Below are 20,685 nucleotides of genomic sequence, written 5' to 3' on the forward strand. Positions count from 1 at the left end.
AGCCTTCCACGCTGGGAAGGGGGGAGCGCTGGCACCTTTTGGATGAGAGTAGAAAGGCTGAAAATAACCCGGCAGCTGCCATGGTCCCCGCAGGCATCCTGCCTGCTCGCAGGGGTGGCAGAGGAACGTGCTTCTCAGCAGGGTATCTCCCCTTACTGCACTTGTTCTCAACTGGACATAGCGGAGTTGTACCGAGAGACCCAGAAGATGATTTGCCAGTAGATCCTCAGCAGGGAGAGCAGGCTGTGCTCTGGGGATATGGACTTTTTTCTAATTGAATGCAAGCTTGTCTTCTTTTTTAATATGGCAGACAGTTTTTCCTCCTCCTCCTCTTCTGACCTTCTTCTATACTGTAGGTTCAGTTTCAGCTGCTTAGGGCAGCCTGTGATCTGTGTTTTTAGTACTTAAAATGAATTTTAAATACTTTTCGACCCTCTGGTAGTTATGGCTCTATCTGTTGGCAGCAGAACACCGTCACAGCCCAGGGCTCTGCAACTGCTGATGGAAAAGAGAGACCTTGATTTGCAAAGCAGCGGACAGGAGTCTTGGGGTAGCTTTTGGTTCGTGCGTCCTTGTCCTTGTTGTACCCCCAGGTAATGGTTGTCCATTGCCCGTAGCAGGCAGCATCCCAGTGCTGCGTCCAAAGCTCCCTGCTCATCTGCTACATCCAAGGGCTACAGCAAACCAGAGAATAACCATGGTTTGAAACAGTGAGCTCAGCAAAGCAGCCCTGCGTGACAGCAGCGCTGGCTCTGTGCTGTCTTGCTGTGTGGTGTTGACTGAATATCCTTTTGTTTGCACTGGTTTAAAAACACACTAATTTTGGTATCATTCCACGGCTGTGTTATCAACTAGAGCATGCCAGGAGCTCTGCTGAAAAGGTCAGAAAATCCCAGTTCATTGAAAATTCTCGCAGAAAAATATCGTAGTAAAATGGTCCAGAGGAGACCATGCAAGTGACCTTGCAGAGGTCACAGAGGGGAGTCACCAGAGGGATGAACAGGACAGGATTATCAAGGGATTCTTCAAGGTGCCAGAGATCTCGAGGAAATGGGCTGTGGGACCCAGAGGTCCCATCTGGTCCTAGCTGGAGTTAAGAGCATGGAAGATGCTGGTCGCTGGGGTGACCCATGCTCTTTGGGGTGAAATGTTGACATCCTTTCCTTCGAAATGTTTTGTACTCTGGCAGAATAAGGAACTGCATGAGCTTTAGTGTTGGAAATGTCATCTCAGTCCACTTGATGGTGGAGCTTTGGGTCTTGCAATGATGATAAATGCTTGACGTGGTGTCCTGGCTCCGTTTTCTCTCCTTTCGGCTGCTTATTCCTGGGATGTGGCAGCTGTTATCTGATTTACCAGTTGCTCGTAAGGGGGTACCTGGTGGGTGCTGGCAAATCCATCATCGTGCTCATGTACCAAAGCGATACCTCTGGCCTGCAGGAGAAAAGACTAAATGAACCCAAAAGTAATGTGTATTAAAAGAAAATGTAAAATGGCAGAGGCCACATGAACTAAGCAGAGGTATTTTCTAGCTGTCTAGTCTAACGTTTGGTATCATTTTTCTCTAGGATTACAGGGGCTTTCACCTCATAAATTTGTGCCTGTTTGAGGTCGTTAATCTTTCTTTACATGTTGCCTTGCAATTTTAGAGCTTTGCCACCATCTGGGATCACATTTTAAATGGAGTTTCCACTCAGTACGTTCCTTTTCATGAAATTATTTATATATAGAGAAATATATAATAAATATATCAGGACTGGGTTGTTTTTAAACATTTTCAGTGCTTTCGCAAGGGCTTACCTTGTGTGGAAAAACTTGTCTTCTCTAATAGAGAGCCATAATAGTGACCAATTAAAGGATCACATTTGCAATATGCTTTTAAATGGCAATTTAAAATATTGGTGAGTGACCTGCCTCACGATCCGCCAGGGAAGGTGAGCTCCACCGGAGAGCGCCGGGCCAGGGAGCACATCGCTCTGTCGGAAAATCTCGGCGTATGAGACGCACCAGGAAAGCACCATCTTTTGGCAACTGGATATCACAAACCTGGAGAAGGATTGCTGCAGCTTCCCCGTTGCCTTTGGATGGGACCTTCTTGGTAAGCGTGTATTGCCCTTAGCTCCTGTTTCTTACAGACTTACCTTCCAGCCTGGTCCGCTCCCTAAACCAAACGTGACCCATCTCTGGTGCTCTTAATCAACAGGCCTTCTCCCCAAAGGCAGTAATGACCCGCAGTTGGTTGCACCAGCTTCTTCTGGCCCCGCCAGAGCCAAGATGTCTGTTCCAGGCCCTGCTAATTATTTTAGAGGGATTTTGAACAAATAAATAGCCTGAACATTTCAGCAGTTCCTTGTGTAATTTTAGCTCTGGACCCCTCCAAGAATGTACAGAATAAATAGGTGAATCTGCAATACATCCACAATTAACTCTATATACAGCGAGCAGCTCGGAGGCACGCTATGGAGGAATAGTGTCAATAAACAGGTATGCTGTGGGCCGTGGAAATGTGGTCTTTGTTATTGGAGAAGGATAGCTCTGACCAGGAGGTAGGGTGCAGTCTGGAAAAGCAAACAGTGCAGCTATAGATCCTTCTGCCCCCAACCAACTAGCTGGAATTCAGAAATCTGTCATTTTGGTGTACCCCTGCTGAAGTACATCCTCGCTCGTGCTGGTGTAAATCAGGGCTGACTCATCATGAGCAAAGCTTGGCTTTGTAGCTAAATGTCACGGATGTGGCAGGAAGGTTTCACCTACGCTGGTGACTTTGCAAGTGCAACGTAGTGAACAGGAAAAAAAGATTCCTCGGGATATTTTATAACGCCAAGGCATGAAATTGCACAGCAGAATTTTCTCCCAAGACCTTTTCCCCTTCGGCATTTGTAGCCACATGTGCAGCCATCATTCCCCAAGAAACCCAACGCCCAGACGTGAATCATTTCTTGATTTTTCATGCTTTTAACTTTTCATTGCTGAGGCTTTGCTCAGCCGGGAAAAGTAGGGACCTGTTTCAGCTTTGGAAAACCTTAGACGGAGGGACGGCTGGGGAAAGGAGTTAAAAATGAAACAGCAGATTTATATATATAAAAAGTAAAAATATATGTTCTACATCTGAAGTTTATTTAGGTCCTTTGGGAGAGTGGCGCGGCACTACGTCTCTACTAAATTGCCAACATTTTATGGTCGTGTTGGCACCGAGTCAAACACACATCTCCTTGGCTTGGGTTGCTGTCTTAAAGCAGGCAGATTCCAGTATGTTTTTCTATGAACTGAATATTACTATTGACTGGACAAGGGAAGCTCTGCCCAGCAAGAACATATAGGTAACTTTTCTTTTGGATAAATCTAGCGAGACTTAATTATATTGATATTGTGTGACTGAAGAGCCGACCCCTTGTGACCCACCCGGACATTAGATCTCTGTGCATTTTAAGACAGATACGACTTTTTTTTTTTTCTCTTTTGATTTTGTTTTGATTGGAATCATAGTAATAATTGGTTTCAAAGGGCCTATTTTTAGCCGGTTAGCTGTTGTGTATGCAAGTATGTTAGTAGCATGCACGTGGAGCCTTGTGCGCATGAATGTATGTATAAAATACACACGGCACAAGGTACCGCTGGGATTTACACAAGAGGCTGAGCAGTTTGCTGCTCAATTTCCTTTCAAAACCCTTGCCTACATGTGTATCTTTGTGCGAAATCGCTAGGTTGTTCATCAATCAAGGTTGCTGCACACGTTGAGCACCTACCACAAAGCCTCACCGGCGAGCGGCGAGGAAGCAGCAGCTCTCCGTAATCCCCCCTGTTATGAAGAAGGGTGTTGTGCAGGAGTCCTTGGTTACTGTAGAGCACGAGATGGCCTGACTTCAGTCAAGACACGCATCTTTCCACACTTCCCAGCAGCTGGGAGTGACCCAGTTTATCTCCTTTCTGCTTGCTGCCTCTTGCTCTTCTGCCCGGGGCTGGGAAGCCGTTTCTGCTCGAGCTTGGGAAAGTGGAGCTTTGATCTGCAGATGCGTAAGGAGGAAGGGTCAAGATCTAAAGCAGAATAGACTGGCAGAGAAACAGCCTGTTGGATCATGTTGATCAAATTATGCTCTGCGATGGAGAATCCCTTTTATTTTTTGGTCCAGAGTATAGAGAACTGAGAGTTTTTCTTTGAAGCTGAGAAGATGAGTTCATGCCTCAGTGCCTTGGGAAGCTGGAGTACTGTGCTTTACAGTTCATCTGTACCTTCCACAAACGCTCGGGAAAACATTCAATAATACCTCTCAGCCTGGTTTTCCAGGGTACTGCTGTTCTTCACACCTTTCTGTTTGTGCCAAAGGCTTCCCTCTCTTTTGACTGTTGGAGTCTCCGGTGCCCGCAAGCTGTTACTGAAGTTTTTGTTGCGCCACGTGAATCCTATTTCTTTTGACCGAATAGTTGCTTCCTCTCATAATTTATTAATATTTGCTGTTGTTCCATTTCCTTCTGTTTTTCAAGATCTTTCTGCCATTAAGTGCGCTCAGATTGGAGTGGTTTGGTTAAGTAGGTGCCTTTCAATGGGGAAAGAAATGATAGTATCTAGAGTGTATAGGAATTATTTATGGCTTGCTTTGTTTTTCCCCAAGCCAGATTTCTGCGATGGGCACTCAGGGTGATACTTTGAAAGGCTGTCCTTAGCCTTGTTTTAATATTAATGCCAAGTATACCTTTGGTTATCTGAATCAATAGATAATAGGAGTTTACCTTATACAAACAGGTAGAATAATGGATTTTTTGTTCACCTTTCTGAAACCGATTCATTCATAACTTGCTGCCGTGTTTTGAAAGACGCCTTGTGAGTTCGAGCTGTTGAGGTGCTCAGCTGAGCGAGCAGATACAACAGAGGCTCCTGAAGCCGTGCCGCGGGTTATTGCGGAGAGAAGGAAGGTAAAAGCCTGTCGTTGCAAAGGATAAAACTTACTTGATCTAGCTCTGGGCTCCTCCTCGTTTGTGATCTTGAGAGAAGAGGGTCTTCCCTCCCCTCCGACTTCACCTCCCATGCGGCTCGGTGACTTGCATGGGATTTGTGCCGCTCACGCTGTAAGAATAACATCGCCAGCCCTGTCTGAGCAGTGGGTTGTTCGAGGACAATGTGGGACTTGTTTTCATGCACACGTGTAGGAGAGCCTGGAGATTTCCCTAGGCTGAGCTGGGGTATCTAACACTGGGATTAAATACGCCGTCGGAGTTTATGTAATGCCATACCAATAAGGAGGCTGAGAGGAGAGACCATGTGCATTTACAGTCCCAGAGAAGAGCGTTTACTCTGGTGTATAATAGCCTTCTGTTGGGTTTTAGTAGCATATAGTTTAGTAAATTAGGAGTCTTCAGGTACTTAGCACTTTAATGGTTCTCACTAAGAACATAATTAAACCATAGACCCCTTAGGGAGAAAAAACAGTTTATTGTGCATATTTTTAGAATCTGTTACCAGCCCTCATAAAACCTGGTAGATACAAGCCAGAGAACATGCCTTAGCTGGCGACCCAGAATCCATTCAGCCGCCCCCGCCGAGTGTCGCCCCGCAGTCACACGTTACAAATCTGCCCCGTGAATTATGGAATTAATTTTCCCCAATCTGATTTCAAAACGCATTTGCAGCGCAGTTTTTCTCCGGCTGCTGGAGGTGTGAAGGAGGCAGGAAGTTTATTATATTGCACCTTGTGCTGACACATAAAGCTGGTTTTGGCTAATCGTTTTTTTATTTAAAAACATTTTATGTTTCACAGAGGTATCCAGAAATGAGGCTTGTTGGAGACAAGGGCTCTGCTCTGTTCCTCTCGCCATGCGTCTGCCTTGGGCTTGTTTATTTAGTTGCATCTGACTTGGAGCTGCGTTTTTCCGTGTCTGTGTGTGTCAGGAGTTCACAGTTCTCGATGTAGGGGAACTCCTGGCCGCTTCCTAGGATGCTTTTCCTTGCAAAGCAGCCACAAAGCAAAGCGTAAAGCTCAAAATCCCCAGCGAGACAAGCCGGGTGAAGTGATCCTGGAATGCTTTTCCCTGCTCCCGGGTTCTGACACCGCCGCCTCCGACACCTCCGCGATGTTTCCGTAGGATATGGTTACACTGGGAAAGCACTAGGCATGCCTGTGGTGGGCAGGTACCCTCTCCAACCCCAGCGATGCACCCCGGGTGCTCTCCCCCAGCCCCAGCGGGACGCACCGGACGGGTCGTCGGGTGCCCCCAGCACCCCTGGGCAGCGGTTGACTGGGGCAGAGGAAGGAACCAGCAAGCTTTCCAGTATCACAGGTGCCTGCGTTCGGGGCCGCTGTGATTCACACGTTGCTCTGGGTCTTTGCTCTTGCCTCAACACCCCCTTCCCGAGTAAACACAGCTTTCTCCCCGGGAAACCTGTGCCGTGCTACACCCGTGCTCGCAGCATCTGGAAGGCATTGGGAGGAACACACACACACAGAGCGCTCTCCTCCCCCAGCAGCCTTTTAACGAATTTCTGACACACGCGAATCGCTTCTCTATCTCTGTGTTTTGTTTTCCGTACTTGAGGTTTACACACCGGAGAAGTGGCCGCAGGGGTGGGGAGGAAGGGTCCCTTACTGGTAGTGGCCCCAGAGGCTCCATCGCCAGCGCTGCTCTTATCAGAGGCATTTCTTTCCCTCTGTCAAAACAAATGCCGAGGAACCCTGTGTTATTTGTGGTGTGTCTGCTGCTGTTCTAGACTTTCGGTCTTGCTTGTCATTTGAGTTATCTTGCCTGTCGCACAGCATTGCCCCCGCTGACACCGTGATAGTGTCAGCGCTCATAAGGTGAAGGATGGAAATGCTATAGCACCTGGGGGTCAATTATTAACCTACGCCAGATTTCTGTACTTTGCTTCTCCTTTTTCCCCATCTCTACTTCAGGATAAGAATTAGGCTGCCGCTAAAAGCCATAAGCCACAGCAGACCCAGCTGGCCAGCCTGGGCTGTTCCCACACGAGCCCCCACGTGGCTGCAGCGTGAGCCCAAACCAAGAACGTTCTTCTGCTTCTTGTCCCGCTGCACTGCGTCTAGAGGCAAGAATTTTATCTTTCTGCCCTTAAGCACAGCAGGCAGGGGGGAAGATGTCTTGAGTCCCAGCCCAAAGCAACGAGCAGGATTTGCTGGCTGCGGTTGGCCTTGACGGATGAGGGCATCAGCGTGAGTCTGTGATGGAGAGCCAGGGGATGGGGGAACGGAGTGGCACGTTCCATAGCTAAGGACGGTCCTTGCTTTAAAATTAAACAGTGTCAGCCCAGCCCTGCAAAGCCACAGTCAAATATATAACTGCTCAGCGCCATCGCCTTACGAGAGTTAATTACATGCGTAAGTAGGTATGTAATTACATGTGTAATACTGCCTGTTCTCCGTGGTCCCCGGCCGTAAGTGCTGCCTGCGTCGAAGGGAGCGGATCCAGGCACGCTGCCGATGGGGAGGCAGGCGGTGGCTGCGTTGCAGGAGGGGATGAGCAGGAATGCCGCCTTCCTGCGGCTCTGGCGTGTTAGAATCGGGCAGTTACGCACTGGAAACGGGCTCATCTCGGGCTAAATATTACAACCTGTAGGGCTGATACCTCATCTAGGTCAGTTTTGGTTAAAGCACTTAAAAAAAAATTAAAAATAGAAGAAGCCGAGAAAGCAACCTGCCGTTTTGGAAGGGTAAAAGCATTTCTCAGCAATTTGGGATGAAGGTAAAAAAATCTCCTTGTGAGCCTCCCTGCATTCTGGGAATGCTCAAGAGCAGTCCAACAAGCAGATTAACTCGAAACAGGTCCCGTGCAGAGGGGAAGGACCCTCGGTGGCACCCGGGGCTGCTGCTGCCCCGGGATGGGGGGAGCCCTGACCCCCCACTCCCTTGCCGGAGCGGACTTGGCAGAGCTCCTTGACCCCGACACCGCTCCATCCGGCACCGCTGTCCGAGGAAGGAAGGATGCGGTCTCCTGTCCTAAGGGGTTACAGCAGCCTCCAACCCATATAAAGCAACAGCTTTATTAATCCCAGCTTTGCTAATAAGGAATTACAATAGTTGTGGGATTTGGCAGTGGAAGCACGCTCAGTTGCCATGCATCATACAGTATTTTCCCTGTTTTGTTTGTATTTTTGATTTAACTACAAATAATTTAAAGATGTGTTGTGTCTCCTTCAATTAAAATTTGCATCTTCATCCTCTCTTTTTTTTTGTCGCAGTTCTAAAACAATACTAACGAATTTGAGCTTGTCAGATACACTAAGATAAATTGGTAACTTCTTTCTTTCTGCTAAAATTGCAGCATTTCTAAGGGTGGCAGTTACTAACCAATGAGGATTTGGGTTTGTTTCCTTTGTAAAATTTGCAGCTTTATTGTACTGGATGGAAGATCTCCCGGTGTCAAAAAATTTCAGGCTGATAGAAGAATAATATTGTTACAAGGCCAGTATGTAAATACCTTAACCAATATAGCATGTTTAGAGGCATTACACTTCCCTTTCCCAAATTACGATTTTGGAAAGCAACTCTACCACCACATTTATTTCAAATTTAAACATTTTGAAAGAATATCTCCTAGGTCTCGAAATCTGGTTTCCATTCCTGGCTGTGTTTGACCTACTGTGTGACCCTGAGAAAATCTTTTTCTCAGTTTCTGTATCTGCTTAGTTGCTCTGATGATCTTCAGCAGTCATGCAGAGCAATTTAACATCCGTCAGTGTCGAGCTATGTGTAACATTTCAGTATTAAATAATAGTGGTTTAATTTCAGATGAGTGGAGTTTGGTAATGATGAAAAAAAGAGAAAATTAAAACTCTTGGTTTTTAGATGGTGTGTTGGTTTAAAAATTCCTTGGGTTTGCATGAAGAAAATTGAATGAAGTAATTTTCTCTAAAAAGAAATGAGTGCCCGGAGGCAAAGGATGGTTCTTCTGTGAGCAAACTTGGGGAAAGAAACAAGGAAAAAGGCCAAGAGCTCTGTAGCTCCCCGCAATGATGAGCCTTGGAGGGGGTCTGATTCTTGTTTTCTTCCACCTTTCAGACGCAGCCAGTGCCCAACCCCATCGCCTACTTCATGCATCGCTCGCCGTGGTGGTTTCATCAGTTCGAGACCCTGGTCAATCACTTCATCGAGCTGGTGGTGCCGTTCTTCCTCTTCCTGGGACGGCAGATGTGCATTGTACACGGCCTCTTGCAGATCCTCTTCCAGGTGAGATGCTCCCGGGTTTCCTTCCTAAGGGTCACGTCTTCACCCAGGACGGAGCAGAGGGTGTTCGAAGGGTGTAAAACCTCTCCCTGCACCTGGGGGCCATAGGGTGGGCTGGGACCTGGATGGCTGAGATGCAGACACACATTCCCAACGCCGGCTCCGTAACCGGCAGCAAGGACGTGGGCACGCGTGCTGGGAGCGGCGACGGCGGTGGTGTGGTTCGCTGGAGCCCGTCTTCTCCGAGCAGGAGCAGCATCCAGAGGAACTGACTCAATCGGCAGGTCAAGAGTTCAGGCTCGAGTGAATTAAGATGATTCACAGCATTAACTGTTGGCTCTCGGGTGGTTTGCGCTGGCATGGCTGCTCTTAGTGTGTTGCTGGAGGTTTGTTTCCCTTGCCGCTGGTTTGGTTTCCATTCATATGGACGGCAGAGAAATGTCAGCCCGGGACTAGTGCAAAGGGTCTGATCTGGCAGCTGTGGAAGGCTAGGATGAATACTTGCAATTTCTCCGAAAGTTAATTTTTGTAGACATCTTTCACCCTTTGAAGGGATTTTTTATGTTTAACATTCAATATCTCTGAAAACATTTGAGCTGCTTTTTACAACCACCAGGTTTACTGAGCCTAGGTTCATAGTGAAACTAATTTCTTCAAAAATTAATGGCATTCACATTCCAGTCGATTTTGCTGGGGTTTTTTTAATACATGAAATAAATAAATCTGTGCGAAAGTCAGAGGACAGAAGCTCCTGCGTATATACTTCCCTGCTCCGCGTCTGATTTCTGTCATCTCTGACCCAGCAAAGAGCTCAGTAAACCCCAGCCACTCTGACTCGCAGAAGCGCAGCCCTTGCTGACTGCGGTGTTCATTCAATGTCATTTCAGCATCATGAAATTCATACTCGGTAGCTGTTCCTGCTTCCTGTAAATACGTGTGATGATTAAACTGGAGAACAGCTTATAAACTCTTACCGGTAAACCACAAAAATGCTGATCGGATTTTAAAGGGCTGACATAAAACCCGCAGGATTTGTGCCCTCGCAGAGATGCCCACTCCTTCTCCTGCTCCCGAAACGCATCCCATTGTGCCTGGGTACATACAGCTTGTACCTTTGCTCGCTCAACACACCTTTTAGTGTCAGGGTGTTTTTTGTTGGGATGGATCTTCTCAGGCAGCTGGAGTTCCCGGCAGCGGGGCAGAAGAAGTCTGACCCAAAGAGGTCTCAGGCCATTGCTCCACGAGGTGCCAGTTGTGTTTGCGACGGGCATCGCACCTGAGGTTTTCAGTGTCACTGGGAGGATTAGATTCAGCCCAACCCTAAAAAAACCTGCTCTTTTGTCTCATGGACAAAGCAAAACATCCCATCTCTGTTGGCTGCTCGTTGCAGAAGCAGGTGGCTGTTGAGACATGGTGGAGATCTGATTAGGAAGCAGGAATTGCGAGTAGAAATACTTTTGCGTGTAAGGAAGCGTAGGGAGGGCGGTGATGGCTCTTTCTAAGGTGAGTAGACCTAGAAAGGAGCAGAACACACCACGGTGAGCGGCCTGTCAGAAAACAAACCGCGTTGCCAAATTCCCCGGCTTTAGCACGGCTGTCGTGTCTCGGCGCATTGCTGTCGTGCTCTGCTCACTTCTGCATTGGCAGAAAAACGATAGCGTAATGGCCTGAGATAGCGATGCTTTGTCTTCCCATCTCTGCCAGAAGAACCTTCCGTGACCGAAAAGCCGGACCAAACGCTCCTCTCTCATCCCCCTCTCGGCTCTGGGTTTCTCCATCCTTGCCGTGTCCCGGGGCACACGGGGGCCGTACCCCGAGCCCCCGGCCAGGGCTCTGGGGCTGGCCCTCGCCTCCAGCACCCTCACGGCTCCTCCAAGGGCCCCTAACGAGCAGCACGACTGTTGGTGTGCTGGGCGACTTCAGACGGAGCCAGTGGGATCTGAAAAAGCCAACTACATACAATAAAGGCTCATAATGACATATTGTAAATGCATGCATCTAACCACCCTTTAATTGGCGCTTTATTGATAGTTTGCAATTACTGACTTATTTCTATCATGAGGGGAGTCTGCAAAGGAAAAAAGGGTCCCAGTGTAAAATGCAGCTCTGGTGCATTTATAGCATTTCAACAAAAACCTGTTTATTTAATATTTACTGCCCTTTTCTTCATTCAGAATGACTTTTATTGACAATACTTCTGCTCTGCAAAGGAAGCAATAAAGTTTAATGTTGATATACCACTTAATTCTGCTTTTCAAGATTTGAATTGACATTACATGCAAGTTTTATTGGACATTTTATAATTGTTATTGGAGTCATGGTGGCTAGGCTGAGTAAGTGTATTTTTCCAGATTCCAACTGGCCTGGAGAATATTGCTTTGTCAGGAACCCAAAAAAAGTTGTGCTTTAAAGAAAAAAGCTTTTTCTTTTTTTTCAAGTGTGAACTTATTCTTCTTGCCTAGTTCACCACGTTTGTAAGGAAAAAGGCTTAGTGAGTTTGGAAACGTCAGAGAGGAGGGGCTCGGCAGCCCGCCGGCTCGGCGGAGCAGAGAGCGCGCCGGGAGGATGGATGTCTGTTCCCCACTGGACTCCCGTGGGGTTGTGCTGGTCGTGCCATAGGCAGAGTGTGCTGGTCCCGGTGTGCCGGACCGTCCTGGGCCACCTACGGTGAGGCAGATTTGGGCGATGACGACTGAAACACACACTGCGTAGGCGCGTCTCTGCACCGTCCCCTTCCTGTGCTCGCCCACCCACCCGTGTCCTCACAAGACCTGAAGCGGGGAGCCCGAGGAGCCGGGACATCCCACGGTTTTGGTGCTTCGTGGGCATTGATGTTGCTGTGATCTCGGTTTGGGGTCTGCCTGCTCCGATACGAGTCCCCGTCGCTTGAGCTTCCAGAAATCTCCCCCTTTGGCTGTTTTTGATCTCGAGTAAATTGGACAGTCTTACTTATTGCAAGCCTCTTGATATAAATAGTCTTCGCTTAAAAAAAAAATAATCAAGGAGTGGGTTGAATGCTGTCCAGTTCCCATTAGAAAAATCATTATTTATTGTTGCTAACCACCAGATTGGGGAGGGCTTTGCGATTTACAGCTGTGGGTGTAGTTTTTGCAGGACATCTGCGCACAGAGAGATTCTCAGTCAGATCGCAGCGCCCAGAGCACGTTTACCAGGATCAAAGGTGAGGAGAGAGAAAATGTCATCCAAGGTTTTACAGCCAGGCCCCATCAGCTGCTTGTCCCCCGGGGCAGGCTGCGGAAGAGCTCCCCAGCCGCCAGCGCAGCTGCTCGCGGTCCCGGCCAGGGGCTCAGGGCTGGGGACCGTCCCCACGCAGCGGCGTGGGGGTCCCACCGGGCTGCCCGTCTCGCGCACGGCAGGGACGGCAAGAGCAGGCGCGTGTCCTCTGCGCCGGTGACTCGAGAGAGAGGCTTGAGAGGGCTGCGCTGACCTTGTCGCTAATTGCTGCGCGAAACCCCCATCCCAAGGAAGATGATTGCGCTGAAGAGATGGCCAAAGAGGGGAAGCTCTGGGACGTGGCAGCTCCGAGGTTGAGGAGCCTCGCTCAGCCGTACAGCCGGTGCAGCCGACAGGCAGGTTCGTGCTCAGCAGGACTAGACAGCTTGGCTGTGCCCGTCTTGCTTTGTGCCATCACACGTGTCCCAAAAGCGAAGACTCCCAAACTCCCGTCTGCACAGGTTGACATCACCCCACGAAGCACTTTTCTTCCTGTAGTGCCTGCTGGGATTCAAACCCCTTGGGTTTCTGAGAGCCAAATTAGCGCATCGACCCGTCCCACCTGCAAGGGAGCCTGCTCGAAAGATCTCAGCCGGCGCGAAAGCGTTAGCAGGTGATGGTGGCGAAGCCTCCCCGTTAGACTGTGCTGAGAGCATCCTTTTGCATTTAGAAAGAAGCCTTAGGTGAAGGGCAGCCAATTACAGAGGTTCTCCAAGGTAAATATGCAGCATTGTTTCAAAAAAACATTCTTTCTAGCATTTACGGTACGTAGAAATCCAAATCTAAACCAGAAATTAAACTAAATGAAGGTTTAACTTTTCAACTTCGTTAGGGATTTATTGTAAGCAGGTGCCAGACTTGACGTGCCGAGTAACACTGCTGCAAATTGTCTCTGCCAGGAATAAAGCTGGAGGAGAGACTTGTAACTCAGCTCCTTCCCTGCTCGGCTCTGCGCTCCAGCCCTGTAAAATGAGGCTGGTGAGAAATGGTCAGTCTGAGCCACAGAAACCTCCAAATGAGCCTGAGGTGGAGTTTGCCCTTTGCTCATGTACAACCGAGGGTGCTTAGAGTTTTTGAGAGTTTGCTAAATATCGAAAGCTTTTTGCTACCACTTACTGTCATCCTTCCTGGGGAGTACAGGGACATTTTATACCTGCTATGTAGAGGCAGGACCATGTTCGACGAGATGCTCGTGTCTGGAGCAGGGACCTGTGCATCTCCTCATTAGGTTTAAACTTCCAGTGCTGGGGTTGGGGTTTTGGACACCGTCTCTAATTCATAAGGATGGGATTGTTTTCACTGAATGTCTCTTGATGGTGGCTATTGAATGTGATGTTTGCTTAATGGGATAGAAATCCAGCTGCAGGTGGTCTCAGTGGCCAATGTTTTACAAATCACTTTGATGAACGATTCTTTCATTTTGCGTCTGATGGTACCAATTGGCTGATTTTGTAGCGGTGTTGGGGTCTGAGCCTCAAAAATATACATGCAGATCTGAAGTACTCCAATGTTCAGGAGAAATCAAGTCCAAAATGTGGCTGTTAGTATCTGGAGGGGGAAGAAGAGGTCTTGGAGACCACAGGTGAGGTCTGGACCCTGTTATTCTTGGTTCTGCAGAAGCATCAAGCCAGAGCCTGCCCTTACCCTGAGGAGCTTGTGGTTTTAAGGGGAAGCGAGGATGAAAGTGCCATGTGGGGAAGGCAAGTCCTTTCTCCTGCCCACAGGTCGGTGGCACAGGACCCCTTCCCACCACACCACCTACGAGAGCATCCCGTCGTCTCCCCCGTCTCCCCGCCGACGCTTCCATCCCCTGTGCACACACGGTCACCTTTGCCTGCCCGTAGGTCCGTCCCCGCGCTCAACCACCCACGGGCAGCGAGAGCCGAGTACCAGCGTCCGTGAGTGAAACCGGAGAGGGTGCAAACCCACGGCCTCGCTGCTCTGCGGGTGTTTCGCTGTTCTCTACAGCTGGCTCCTAAAACCCTGAAGCTGCATGTTTTTCACGACGTCTCATGCGCAGCTTACACCAGCAAACGTATTTCTTGGCTCCTTAAGCCAGGCAGTAAAATTACACTGCTTGGCAAACGAGTTGATGAGGGGAAGCGAGAGGAAAGCCAAAAAGCCAGGAAAAAGCCACCTTGCCCCTACGAGCTGGCAGGTAGTGCTGGGTTAGGGAGCGCGGCGAGGAGGCTGCAGTGCCCAGGCGGGAGGGGGCTGAGGTTTCTTACAGCCGGGGGGTGATTTCAGCTGTGCCAGACGGGAAGGAGCTTCAGTATCGCAAAGGTGAAATCCAAAAAAAAAAAAAGTAAATGGAAAGTATAAGGCTAGCGCTGTTGGACAGGCAGGGTCATTCCTTGGCTTCCACGGCCCTGTTTTGGGTCATAGTCATACAGGCACAGTTTGGGGTTTTTTAGGATGTGGGGAGAGTTTTAGGCCTTCGAATCCCTTTGGATTTGAATGAATCTGGGGAGCCTGACTCTCCTTTCCATGGCCCCTGAACACTCCCGGCACGTCCTCCTGCGCGGCGCATCCTCTGCGCAGCCTCGTGGCTGGGGATCTCCCGGAGGGGGGGCGTTCGTGCCGGGATGAGCTCAGCCCCCAGCATCACACGTCAGGACAGAAGTTCCCCGAAGGAGCCAGAGCGGCGAAGCCTTGGGGTTGCCAGTTCTTCACTGCCACCGGTCCTCCTCCGGCGGAGGTTTGGCAGCGGGCTGAAATTTGGGCTATCCCAGGTTGTTTTTCAGCAGGAGCCGTATATAAAGCGAAGGGATGACAATGCCAAGAGCGAAGCTGAATTCCAGCCTTGCGGAAGGCAAAGATAAAACCTCCGCAGCCAAAACCCCCTCGAACTGAGAGCTCTGACAAAGAAAGCTCCCGAGACAGCTCTCGGGGTCCGGCCAAGGAGCTGCGCGGGAACGCGGCAGCTTTACGAGCTGGTGGAGGGCCAGGGGGGAGGACCCGCTGAGATGGAGCCCCTGGGGTGGGGGGGGCTGTGGCAGAAACCGCCTGCCGTGGAAACCTCCGGCTCTTTTCCCTCGGAAAACAAGCTCTGAGCACTACCCTTGCCCAGCCGGGCACCGCATTGGAGACACGCAGCCCCTGCCCTCCTGGGAGCCGGGAACATGCAGGAGAGTGGGCAGGAAAGTCATTGTCCTCTTCTTTTTGTTTTTAAGCAGAAAACAGTTATTGAATAAATAGATATTTTCTGCCCTTTTTTCCCTTGGCTTGGACAAACCCCAACCTCCTAAAAATTGTGATGGAAATGGACGTTTTCCTCTAGTTGATCCTTTTCCCATCTCCCTCTCCAAAGCTGTGCATGGGAGGCAAAGCGGGGGTTTCCCCCCCTCTCTTTTGGGAGGGGAGGACCAAGCCCCCCGCTTCCACCGCTGCTGCCTCTGCCATGCCGCAAGACGTTGGAGGGATGAACTGCCCTTCCAGCCACACACGCGCAAATTAAATCATGCTGTTGCAGTGCCACAGCTGCAACATATTGTGTTGCTGACTTAGGAGGTAGCAGAGGTCACAGCAGCAGCCCAGAGAGAAGGAACAAAAATTAAACGGCTCCCCCCTTCCCTGCAGAAAGTGTCTGAATCCAGTGTTTGTTTTCACTTGTCAGATACGAGCTCGGTTTTGTTCTTTTTCTTACACTGGTGTAAATCAGATGTGTCTCCAGGAGGATTATCGGGGTTGCGCAAGTCCCAGGCTTGTGGCAGAAGAATCAGGCCCTTCAGTTGTGCTTTAATTTTGCACCTATAGGACATTTGCACTGCTCACGTAGTTATTTTTCTTTATTGATGCAGAGTAGCGTCATTACCTCATGAACACGCTGTGCATGAGAATAAAGCCGCTGCCCCATTTGCCGCAGGAGCCACCCCAGGGTTGCTGGGAGGCAGCAGCCAGAAAATTCGGGCATCCATTCCGCACCTCTTCCGTAGAGATCGGCAGCGTGAGTACCCTGGAGTTAAGACCGTAAAAGAGACTGCAGATGATATTCCTCCAGGTGATATTCCCAGGCCGGGCTCTGATTTCACTTGCAGATCCCCCCGCGGGGTCGGATGCTGGGGAGCGGGGTCCCCCCTGGACCAGCATCGCTGGCAGCAGCATCCCCGGTGGGGGTTCCCTGCTCGGGCTGGGCAGCAGCACAGCCTTTCCCCTGCGAAAACAAAGAGGAAATTCAGCCTTCACAAAAGTCCAAATTTTGTTGATTTTGTTGTGGTTTCGAAAAAAACAACAAACGGAGAGCGTCCCAGGAAAATTAACAGCAGAACACAAGTTTGCTGCTCGGGGAGGAACGGTCTGATGGAAAATAGTTTTGCAGCTCAATTGTTTAAAAATCTGCTTTGGGCTCGGGTCTGAGACGGAGGACGCGGGGAGAGCGTTTTAAGAGGTTGTTTGGGAACCTTGAAGCGCCGGGCTGGGATCACAGAGATTAATCGTCAGCGCTGCAGCCTCCGGGTCGCCCGGGCCAGCCCCACGCACCCATCCCGCTCCCACGGGCGAGGGGCGGCCGGGGTCCCCCTGCCCCTCGCTCCCTGCCCACGCGGGTCCTCCAGCCTCCCGCGCTCAGCCCTGGCGCGGCTCCAGCTCAGCTTTTCTCGACAGCAAAACAAAAGGAATGTGAAATCAAAGGAGTTACGGGGCAACTGTTACATTTAAGCCACCTTAAATTAAATACCAAGCTGTACCCGCCCCCAAAAAACAATCTAACTTAAGCAGGCAGAACCCAAACTATTTAATTACGTCTATATTTGATTTCACGTCCAGCTTGATAGTATCTGTTGCGAGGCGAGGCTGCCATGCCAGACACGAGAATACCAGCACATACCACCCCAAATCAGTAAATAACGCTGCTCGTATAATGGTGTCTGGTATTAGTTAGCAACAAGTTAAGTTCTTGCATTCTGCAGTAGTCGGAGTGACTTAGAAACACTTACTGTTAGCCATAGGAGTGCATTTAATTAGCTTCTGATTCAGGGGACTAGGGGTTTTTTTCTCCTCTTTTTTTTTTTTAAATCATTAAATAAAGTGTCACCCCTAGCCAGTGCTGTAAACTCTATTTTGATTGTGGCTGCAATAACCCCTTTGGGCGTCATTCAAATTGTACTAAACAGTTTCTGGAGAGTGCTGGTTTCTCTCAAAATAAACCAAAGTCCGGCTTTGACAAGCTCTAATGAAAAACAAATTGTTATATTACTTAGAAAAATAATTTGAAGGAAGTCTGAATTAGTTGTAAAGGTGGAAAAGGTTCAGCTACTTGAAAATAGAAATTTGGAAGGTATTTATTTTAACCATTAAGCCAGCGGCCTTGAAATACAGCCTTGTTTGTTACAGAATGCGCCTAACGAGAGACATGAATCATGCTGTTAATCAGTATGGGAACTTGATTAATTGGAAGGGGGACCGTCAGTGACTCCAACAGGCGGAGCCGCCTGGCAGCAGTCTGCGCCGGAGCCCTGGAGCTGGTGTGATTTACCATCAGTCATCCTGCTGGCACGCGGAGAGAAACTTTGGAGGGATCCCACAGCCTTGGGTTTGCGGGTTGTTGTTTTTTTTAAATTGAAAATAGAATGTGGTTATTTGGGACACTGTCGGCCTTTGATTTTTGGTGCCTATGCGTTTGGTTGTCCAAGTGGAAACGTGCTGGTTTTCCACGGAGGAGGGTTCAGCGTGTCTTGGAGGCACCTTGTTAAGGTGTCTGCACCGGGATGCCTGTCGTCTCACCTTTGCTACTGACAGTGGTTTTGCTTATTAAACCGGAGAGCGAGGTTTTACACGCAGCTCTGAAATCAGATTTGCATGGGAGGCCCCGGGATGCAGGGTGCTGCCCCGACTATAAAAACGCAGCAGGAAGGTCCATATTAATTTTCAGTGTTGACTGACTAGGGCTCTTCTTGGTTTTGGGGCCAGGAAGAGGTTGAGTGAGTTTGGCCATCCAAGAGCACTGTTCTCTTTCAGAGCAGCCTATATTTGCTCGTGTGGCAAAAGGGTACGGCGGTGGGAAGGGGAAAGAGCGTGCGGCCGTGCCGGGGGGGTGAGTTCCAGCTGAGTTTCGGGTTCGTGGTGGAAGGTGCCACGTGTGCCGGGCTGTCCCAGGGACAGCGGCCCGCTTCGGTGCCGTCGGCGTCTCTGTGCCACAGTGACCGCCGTGGCCAGGCCAGGGAGACCCAGGGACCCGGTGGGCTCTGGTGGTCCCATGTGCTTGGGCGTATGGCTAAGCACTGACGTTCAGAGATCACAGGTTGGATCCCCAAACGGCAAGACTTGCTTCAGTATAATGAGAGTGCAACCGGTTCTCTCTGCCCTTGGCATTTCTTCTGCGTTACAGCCTTCCAGGGTACTCTCAGGTCTCATTTTCTGTGCTGCTCTGTGTAGGCTTTACACCGCTCTCCTCTTCGCACTACATGAACACCTTCCAGAGCCGTATTAAATGACATGGCTGACATCCACCACATGTGGTCCTTCCTTTGCCAAGGGAAGAGGTTGTGGAGTACTTAGGCTCCTAGGGCTCTGGGGCAGGGTCGGGGGTTTTTTTTCCTCCCTTTTAATTTTGCATTTGATTTTCAAGATTTCTCTGCGATCCAGAACCTTTGTGTCTGCAGTCCTCTAGCAGAATTTCCAGGTGCTTGGGCTCGAAGAGAAAAATCAATTACAACGATGTTGTCAGTGAGACGATATGAGTTGGCGAGGCTGCAATAGCTTCAAAACATCTGCACTTTCCAGATGTGATTCGCTTGGTGCTATGCTGCAGCATTTGGGTCCAAACAAGGATGGGAGATAAAGTATGTGTTGCACATGTGATTGCATGTATGTGTAAGTGTACGTATAAAACATTATGTCTAATAAGAGCCAGACCAGCTATAAACCAGAGATGTTACTGAAGTCAATGACATGATCTTGAACATGCACTGTTACCATATTTCCAGTGATGATTATTTATTTATGTTTAGGTGTAGCTACTAAAGCTAACTAAAACCATTACGATCCATTAACATTGCCCAAGCCAAAGGACTCGCCCACTAATACGTGTCAAATGTCTTTAAGCTGTAGATTTATCCAGTTTCAGTGTAATGGCTTGAAGTGATGGTAAAGTTCTTCCAAGTTTAATCACATTTTCTGTACCTTATTCCTGATCTGAGCTGGTCACACTGCATCTTCCCAGCCCTTGGCTCTCACCAAGTGCTTTGCTTTTCGGCAGGGTGACAGTGGTGGTGGTATTTGGATTTTGCTTTCTCTCCTCCCACCATCTAGATTACGGGACCTTTAAATAATGCTTTCTATTCCATTTCAAAAAAAGAAGAAATCAGAACAGCCTAACTGGAAACAGATGGCAGATTATGAACTTTTTTTAAAGGGAATTTATAATACATGTATTATGAAGAGAATCATTTAATAGTGTCAGATGTAGACGTGTGAAGACAGAACGTGCCCATTCGAGGAGTGGAAGGGGCTGGGAGTGGGCTGGTGCCTTTGGTGCGGTGTTCTTGGGGGTGAGGGGAGGATTTTGCTGCAGTTATCAGCTACAGCGAGCTCTCGTGGCTGAAATGAGGGCTTCCTACCATTACTGCTCTTTAGTCTTTCCTCTGGTATCGCTGGCTGTTGGAACAGTTTTAATTAAACACTTACGTGGGGTTTCTGGGTTCAGATTAGCAAAGCCAGGGAGCCCAGTGGGTCAGAGCTCCTCCGAACAAGCTCTCCCCTCCGTGTGTTGAAAATCTGACTCTGTCGACTCTGCCTTCAGCCGTGTCCGAATTTCCCTGCGGACATACAGCTCTACGCATCTTCCTCAGCAGCAGGAGTCTTCCTCGGCGGCTTCGCCCGCGGGGAGGGGTGTGCTGGGGCTGAAGGGGGGTGCAGGCTGTCTGCGTGGCTGTGGTCGGCTGTGCTGGGACCTGATGGGCAAAGACCTGAGCTGCAGATACCAACTCGTGGGCCAGGTCTTTGTTTGGTGCGATCGGGGTAACTCAGAGTTCATCGAGACTGCGTGCCCAGATGATACCTTCTGTCCTCCCAGGTGGTCAACTCAGCGGTTTTTTATTAATTTGCATATTTCAATAAGTGATTTTCTGCTAAGTTAAATTAGTGCATCTTTTATGTGTGTGGATAGTTGGATGTAAGCACACCTTGTGTCAGCTGAACGTACAGCCGTCAAACTACCCACAGATTAGAGGTGCAAGTTTTACCAGTATCCCTTGCACAAAGATCGGATAGCTTTAATTAAAGCCATTCAAATGAATCCCATGTAATTTCAGAGTAAAGACAAAGCTGTGGAACTTGGTGTCCG

The 20,685-nt window shown here is 49.2% G+C and overlaps 1 protein-coding gene across 1 annotated transcript in view; it reads left to right on the plus strand.

The window, feature by feature from the left end:
• LMF1 (lipase maturation factor 1) overlaps positions 1-20,685 on the plus strand; it is a 203,670-nt gene that overhangs the window by 131,237 nt on the left and 51,748 nt on the right. The window contains exon 7 of the mRNA XM_010570606.1: positions 9,006-9,173. Coding sequence (XP_010568908.1) covers positions 9,006-9,173 — 168 coding nt within the window. The remainder of the gene's footprint in view (positions 1-9,005; positions 9,174-20,685) is intronic.

The sequence above is a fragment of the Haliaeetus leucocephalus genome, unplaced genomic scaffold (assembly GCF_000737465.1).
Source record: "Haliaeetus leucocephalus isolate CR32 unplaced genomic scaffold, Haliaeetus_leucocephalus-4.0 Scaffold295, whole genome shotgun sequence".
NCBI classification, from domain to species: domain Eukaryota; kingdom Metazoa; phylum Chordata; class Aves; order Accipitriformes; family Accipitridae; genus Haliaeetus; species Haliaeetus leucocephalus.